This window comes from Oncorhynchus nerka, linkage group LG4 (genome assembly GCF_034236695.1).
Source record: "Oncorhynchus nerka isolate Pitt River linkage group LG4, Oner_Uvic_2.0, whole genome shotgun sequence".
NCBI classification, from domain to species: Eukaryota; Metazoa; Chordata; class Actinopteri; order Salmoniformes; family Salmonidae; genus Oncorhynchus; species Oncorhynchus nerka.
The window spans coordinates 29,124,919-29,132,934 of NC_088399.1; the positions used below are offsets into that span (position 1 = coordinate 29,124,919).

Below are 8,016 nucleotides of genomic sequence, written 5' to 3' on the forward strand. Positions count from 1 at the left end.
ACCTGCCAAAATGTTGAACATACATATCGTTAAGATCGTTAGAAAATACATACGTAAATTGTTAGGATTGTAAGAAAGGCCATGCATGAAACGTTAAAATAAATCTGTACACATACAAACCCTACGTTACGACTATGAATGACCATTTACCAGTGGCGTGCCATGGGCCTGGGCCTTCAGTGAAGTCCTACACAGTCACACCCGAATTAATCCACCTCTTATTACCATCATTATGGTGCCAAGGCTCTAGACACTATACATTTAGACAGAAACGCAGTATAACCAGGCATTGCGTCACCTTGAAATTGACATTTTTATTCAGAGAATTGCAGGGGAAGAGTACAATACCTTTTCATTGTGCAGCTTCGTTGCCCTGCGCGCTTGTTCGTTGAGCTGTAGATCCACTCGGGTGTCCCCAAAAGTTTTCAAAAGCACCATTGCTTGTAAGTGCCCAGCCGTACTTTGGTGTCTCGTTGCTGCCTTGGTTAGACAACTCAAGTTTGCAAAGCCAGTGTGGCTCCAAACACCAAATAATAGGCATTCCCAGCAGTACAGTTTGCAGTGCTTCTCGGAGCCTGTGAGCCATTGATAGCGCTCGTAGTTGGAACTTTGAAAGTGGCGAACGAACCCCTTTCCCGCCTGTGACAGGCTTTGTAGCGTAGACGTCGACCTCTCCTGACAATGTCTAACTTTTCTTGAAAAGTTTGTCTTGAGAATGGTGTTATAATTATATCCTCGACCAAATCGATATATTCTCCTTCCGCCATTGTGGGTTGAAAAAACAGCTTAGTAGTACGCAAATTAATTTGTTTATCAAATTCAGTTTCCTAGTTCTGAGATTATGCATAGACCTGCCCATAGGACCTGCCTCTCAATATTGGTAATCCAATCAAAATACGTGCACGCACTACGCCTGCTAGCTGGCTCCTGTGTAACACTGGAGCCAGCCAAGCAGGCGTACAATAGCCAACTCTAAAGCTGATTGGTTGACACTAAATTTTTATTTCCATTCACTTTAAGCTACAAGCTCCCACACTGTTGATTCTGAAGGCCTGAGGGCAGATTTTAGACCCCTGGCAACACATGATGGCTGAATATGATTGGATAAAAGATCTAACATAAAGACCAGCCCTCCAAATCTCAACCTGGGGCTGGAAGCAGTGCAACCAAGAGGAAAGCTATGAAATGAAGAGTATAACTCTTACTCTGGGGAATAATTTAATACATATTTGTGGGAAAATATATATATTTTTAAATTATCTTCTGATGATGTTTAGGCCAGCAGAGAAGGCCTTGCTGGCCCTGACGGCCCACCACTGCCATTTACACAATCAATTCTTACTTTACTCGGTTACAGATTTTTTTATGCGTACAAACTTTTGTCAGTATTGTGGCATCTGCAAAGGACATGAACCAAACGTAGGTAGTCGAAGTTAGCTGGTCAATCAAGCAACTCTAGCCCAGGCGTTAGAGTTGCATTGCAGCTTCCGGATTCATTTCCAAAAATAAATGTCTAGAGCTTGTTTTAGAAATGCATTCAATAATGACATTATACCAATAGATGACGTAGTATAGGCTTGGGCCTTCAGAAAATGACTTGTGTGAGAATGATAGACACAGAAGAGCCTTGTCTTGAATAACGGCCTATGCTGCAAAATAAATATGATTTAGGCCTATTCTGCTATCTAAATATGCCATGCTGTTCTGTGTTATTTAATGGCCATATAATTGCATAAATAATTTATAAATAAAACAAAAGTCTTGGCAATAACCTGTCCTGAGCGAAATAGCCAAGGGGTCCCAAATGGTCAAGACTATCTAACCTATTCTTATTGCCAGATCTGTTTTCCCTATCAGCCGCTGCACATGCTTGTTCAACTATTTTGTTTAAAATGTATTTAGACGCTATATTTAGAGACCTGTGAGCTAGGGTCTCTTTTTAAAGGGAGTCCTATAATAAAAACAGATATAAAACACATATAGAGTTTTAAAATGATTCCACAAGACACCAGTGCCCAAAATGATAGCCTAAATTGCAATGCCTGAAAGTTGGTGGCCTATTTTCAATTTGGATAGGCCTAAATTAACCTCTACGGCCTAAATGTGTCCCCCTGCAGGACAGTTGAGCAAACATAGACTAATGTGATTAGCATGAGGTAACCTTTTGGCAGGTATCTGGCTCCATAATGGTGAACTATGACTGGCTGGTAAAAGTGGAGTGACTTGGAGGTATCACTACAATGAGAAAGAAGGGGTGTTGGGCAAATACAATAAACTACTAGAAAAGGGGTGCTGAAACTGCATAACCAGAGCTGGCCACTGTGGTTAGGGGGTATGCAATGTTACAGAAGAGAGAATTCTGAAAGGATAATAAAACATTATAAGGCAAGTTTGACCATGCATTATAGATGCATTATACCTGCAATCTGTAAGTAAAGTGTAACCAAACTTTCATCTCATCTTATTGTTGGCGTGGTGTTACATGAAACTGAATCAATATAGTCAAGTACATTAATATTTTTTTTCCACAATGAGATGAAAATGTAGTTAAGATGGATGACTGTTACTATAGTTAAACTAAGAACCCAGCAGAAGAACTGAAGCTGTAATCATCACCATGGCTTTCATGCTATGTGGTGCACTGTGAGAGCCAGGATATGCAGTAAATCATCACACATGGTATTTAACATTTTACATGTTGATGATACATTGGATATAAACCAGGCATATTAAATCCTCTTACTGGATGGGGATTGTGTCATTTAAAAGAAAATATCTACTGCTCGTATAAAATATAGAACAATTACTGATACACAAAACCCTGACCAATGCATCGCCCACAACCTTGCCTGTTTGGGATAATATTATAATGATCAGTTTATCTTAGCTAAACTAGTCATGATATAGTATGTTACTCTACTATGCATGCATAAGGCTCATCCACAAACAGGCTATTTTCCAATGAGTTATACAGTATCTGCATGAAAAGCTAAACATCTATGAATCTGAGCTATTTTCTCAATATGTGTCAGCTGGCAAGAGTGCTTTTAGAGAATGACACACAGCCCTCTATAAAACTCTGTGGAGTCCACAATGAAACTGATTACACAACTTATAAGAACTTTGTGACAACTGCTGATGTAAAAAGGGCTTCATAAAAAATACATTTGATTAGATTTTGATTTGATGGCACATGTCAATCAACAGTGGGGCCCCTTAGCTTGGGCCCTCTGATGCCTATGTCTAACTCTCATTATGCTTGAAATGTTAGCCAGAATGTACAGAACCATATACATAATACATCAATATCATACATAAATGATCCAAAATATATGTACTATATAGTAAAAGTAAGATCTTTATGTTGAGGTGCCACATACGGTACGTGGTGTGCTGGTCTGTAAACAATTCATGCATACAGTGCAAAATTAGCTGGGGGATATTTTGGTATTTCTTGCAGTAAAAACAGAAAAACAGTGCCCTTATCGCTATGCAGGAACTCAACACAGAATAATTGCCAAAATGGGATACTAGTCATAGATGTTTTTTTAAATACTCTTCTCAATGGTTGATAAGACTCAGTTTTCAGTGGTGAGAATTAATGTCATTACAAAAGATAATATATGTCTAAAATAAAGTAAGTGTATGAAGCGTTGAGCCAGACCTGAACAATGGTGTTTAATGTATGTTCCTTGGTCATCTGTTTTCGTCGCATATTCTTGGTGCACCCTAGCAAACAACTCCTGAATTTGCTCAGAAGCATTTTGATGACAAATGTTAGAATATGATCCGCACTGCCATCGTGGGGTCAAGTATTGAACTGCATTAACATCAAACCTCAGGACATCTATGAACAAGGCAAAGTTGAAAACAAACAGGTGATCAGTAACAATATCACTGTGTTGTTATGTAACTGGTTAAGAATACATGGGGGGGTAGAGGTTGAAGTTCATCTGACAAAACATGGGAGCACTATCTCACAGAAGAAAAGCATCAAAATAGGTACACAAACTCAAGTGCAGTCCCTAATTTAAATAGGTTTAGACGCTAGGTGGCCTTCCTTAAACAAACACAACATTTGGAAGAGAGCTTTTACATGCTGGAATAGCTTAAATTAAACTTAGAATATAAAATGGAATTCACATCTTCTCTTTATTAAATAAAAGCAAATCAGCACCTATTCATCAAATGACAGTCCATTAGGCTGCAGTGTGATTGAGACTGCAGTGGTTCCTATCGCTCCTCATGCCCAGTGTTTCCCAGTGGGGGCACTGACTCGAGGGCTCTGCCCTCCCACCACCTGATTCAAGGACCACAACATGGCCGGGAGGCTGCTTCTGATAGGCCTCAGCTCAGGCAGATGGGAAACCCAGAACGGCTTGTTTTCCCCAGTCCCACATACTGGGTCCCCAATGGCCACTCCTGGCACCAGCTCAATGGTATCCAGATCGAGGCCAGTGGAGAGCGGAGTGTAGCCCACAGTTGAGCCACTTGGCTGGGTACCGCCTCGGAGCACATGCCTCTGTAGCTGGACACCATGGTGCAGACTCTTCTTCCGAGTCTTGCTGAGTAAAGCATGGTGGGTGTGGGCAGTCAGGGGGGTGATGGTGCCTCGGCGTGCCATGCTGTGATGGTCCTGATTGGGCCGGTGGGGGGCCCTGTTTTTGGGCCCTATTCTCTCCTTTAAGCGGTGTGAGGGCCGAGGCTCCAGGACCTCCACCTCAGGCCAGACATGGTGTTGTGGTAGTCTAGCGGGGTCCAGTCTCCTAGGGACTGGGACCTCTCGTGGTCTATGCCCCTGAAGTTGGGGTACAGAGAGGCTCTGGTACTGCTGGGCTGGTTCACTAGGGGTGAATAAGGGTTTGTAGGTCTTCAGAGGTGGTGGTAGGGCCTTGTGTGCGCCTGGTTGGGTCTGAGACTGTCTCCTCCTCTGGGCTTTATAGGTGGCTACAGTGAGGTAAGGTGAGGGTTGAACTTCCTCTGGTGCTATCTTCTCTGCCTTGTCTGGCTTCTCAGGTTCAGTTGAATCCACTATTCTTTTTTTTGCTAGGACTGTTCTCTCTCTGTCTGGAGGCTGTGGCTTTGTAGGTGACTGGAGCTTGCTGTCCTGTCTACTGGGAGACTGGGGATTGCTGTCCTGTCTACTGGGAGACTGGGGCTTGCTCTGTGTATCCCATGGATCAGTAGACTCTGCCAGGTGCAAATCCAGCAACTTCTGCAGAGACACAAAACCACATCAGGTATCAGTGTGTATCATCAGATATCATGCATGTGACGGTGCAAGCATGCTTGTGACATACATATGTGTGTTTATGCATGTGTGTATTGTTACCTGCAAAAGAGGTGTGTGTGAGCTCACACTGGTGTACCGGACAGGAACACAGCCCTCGGCCCATGAGTCGCTCTTACAGGGTTCAGGCTCTGTGTCCTCCCCCCACAAAGTGACACTCTCTCGCCCCTCACCCTCATCCCTCACCAGGAACAGCCAGTCAGACATCTGCACCAGGCTTTCATAGGCCCGGGTCACTGTGAACGGCACCAGCTGGACAGACAGACAGAGACAGAAGGAGAGAGAGAGAGATAATAATTTGTTTGAGATGTCAGGCACATGTGTGGGTGTTTCGACTGGTTAGGGGTTAGGGGCATAGAAAGGTCCTTCCAAATGACACCCTATTCCCTAAAAAATGATAAAGAAAAAATACTGTTAAATAACCAGGAATTTAGCAAAAAAATGTGTTCAGCAAATCTGTTCCTGAGTATTTACACAAATAAAAACATACAGGTTACTGCCAAGAAAATGGAAACACTTGAAGAAATAAGGGATACAAAGTATATTGAAAGTGGGTGCTTCCACACAGGTGTGGTTCCTGAGTTAATTAAGCAGTTAACATCCCATCATGCTTAGGGTCATGTATAAAAATTGGTTTGATGATCATGAAAACTATATAAACCATATGTCATGGCTGTCTCCATCATCAGATCTCAACCCAATTGAACACTTGGTTTGACACACATTCTGGGGCAGTGCCTGAGACAGTGTTTTTTTTCCACCACCATCAAAAAACCCACAAAATTATGGAAGAATGGTGTCGCACCCCTGCCAATAGAGTTCCAGCCACTTGTAGAATCTATGCCAAGGTATAATTTTTATTTAAACTTTATTTAATTAGGCAAGTCAGTTAAAAACAAATCCTTATTTACAATGACAGCCTAGGAACTGTGGGTTAAGTGCCTTGTTCAGGGGCAGAATGACAGATGTCTACCTTGTCAGCTCAGGGATTTGATCAACCAACCTTTTGGTTACTAGCCCAACACTCTAACCACTAGGATACCTGCCACCCTTTGAAGCTATTGAAGCTGTTCTGGCTCATGGTTGCCAAACACCCTATTAAGACACTTTATGTTGGTGTTTCCTTTATTTGGCAGTTACCTTTACATGATCGTGTCTCAATGTAATCAAGGTATGCAATTATTGATATTTTCAAATACTGTACGATCTCTTTCGGGCTTAGTTCTGGTCAATTTGCAGTGTACAAATTGTTACAATTATGTTCTGGCTCCCCGACCATTTGCTCCGACAAAAATCATCCTGCGGCTGAATCTCGTTGCCTACACCTGCCCCAAATAGTGTGCCACTGTCTGTGACAGCTACACACCTGTTTTTGCAGGTACACCTGATAGCACCTGTTCATCACTGCAGCCTCCAGCTCTCCCATGATCTCCGCCACCACCTCCTCCCCGTTGTCCTGTGTTGTCATGGTGACCCAGGCGGCTTCCGTGAGGCGACCTGGGACAATGTCCACTGTCTCCACATTCTGGACCGAGGCAGGGCGAGGAAGAGCAGGTGCCAGAACCAAGCTGGCAGCACGACTCTTGTCGCGAGATTTGGCCGCTGAGCGTGACATGATTCCGAGATGTTTTCTGCAAATGAACATTGATATTTATCAATTTGATACATACCGGTAGGTAATTGACTGAGGGTTCTGAATTCTTTATCATGAATTTGATCGTGGCACAATGACCTAGATTTGTAATAATGTTTAACATATCCACCCTGGGAGGAAACGGTTTGAGATTCTTTGAAAGCACTATATATGTTGAATGAATTAGAATTACAATAATAATAATAACGATTATTATTATTGATTACATTGAGATTGTTTATGTTGTGAGTAGTATCCTCCTATGGGCATTGAAGCATTCACAATGCTTGCCGACACAACTGTGCCAATGGTGAATGTCTTCTTGAGAAATAGTCAAAACAATTAAACATGCATGATGTGCCAGTGTCACAAAATAATTTGAACAACGCTCACCTCAAAAAAGTTCCATAAAATGCTTAGTTCTAGAACCCCATACTCGATGATTTTCTGTCTTGCCTCGTCAACATTGTTTCCTTCATGTCCCTGGCGTGTGCGGTTGCTGGGCAACAGGCGTCTCTGCAATTGACGTAGCACAGGCTCCAAAAGTATTTTTCTCAGAGCAATAATAATGATAATTTATTCAACTTTTATAACGCTATTCATCACATAAATAATTTGAATGCGCTTTAAACATAACCCCCAAAAACAAGCAAATTTTAAAACAACATTCATCAGATGGAAGGTCATGAGAGGGTCAGGAAAGTTCATGGCTTGAGTGGTCATCGGAGGAAGGAGGTCAAAGCAGGAGAGCAAGCAAATGTGTTCTCTAAAACAAGCCAGGGGTAGGCAAGGTCTCAAGCTGTTATTGCCATCTGTGTGGCTTCTCCATAGTAGGACTCAGATGGAGTTAGAGCTCAGCAGTTTTTGAGGGATGATAAAGACCAAATATAAGCCTAGGCAACACTACCACCGTGTGGCTGTCGCCTACCATTGAACGTCTGACTGACGTGATTCTTACATCAGCCTGACTCCTGTGCGTTAATAAAATGATGCTGTCTCCTACCACTGACCGTGTAACTAAAATGTTGTCATACCAACGCCTTACTAAAGACTTTGTGACGCCTGCATGTTAAAAGTCATAAGGTGAATAGTT

At 42.5% G+C, this 8,016-nt stretch overlaps 1 protein-coding gene across 1 annotated transcript; it reads right to left on the minus strand.

Moving 5' to 3' along the window:
- Positions 1-3,345: 3,345 nt before the first annotated feature.
- On the minus strand, positions 3,346-7,727 carry LOC115128878 (uncharacterized protein C2orf81 homolog). Its single transcript, XM_029659008.2, has 4 exons — positions 7,317-7,727; positions 6,657-6,921; positions 5,333-5,542; positions 3,346-5,215 (listed from the first exon to the last, which is right to left on the minus strand). Exons 2-4 carry the CDS (start codon positions 6,903-6,905, stop codon positions 4,244-4,246), a joined length of 1,431 nt encoding a protein of 476 aa, XP_029514868.1. The 5' UTR covers positions 6,906-6,921; positions 7,317-7,727; the 3' UTR covers positions 3,346-4,243.
- Between the last annotated feature and the right edge of the window lie 289 nt (positions 7,728-8,016).

What these genes read in the sequence shown, in the direction of transcription:
- LOC115128878 (XM_029659008.2), bottom strand. Translation starts at nt 6,905, where the DNA reads ATGTCACGCTCAGCGGCCAAATCTCGCGACAAGAGTCGTGCTGCCAGC. An exon ending in AGGTGTACCTGCAAAAACAG is followed by an intron (nt 5,543 to 6,656) that starts GTGTGTAGCTGT and finishes CTGTCTGTCCAG; the next exon opens with CTGGTGCCGTTCACAGTGAC. An exon ending in CACACACACCTCTTTTGCAG is followed by an intron (nt 5,216 to 5,332) that starts GTAACAATACAC and finishes GTGTCTCTGCAG; the next exon opens with AAGTTGCTGGATTTGCACCT.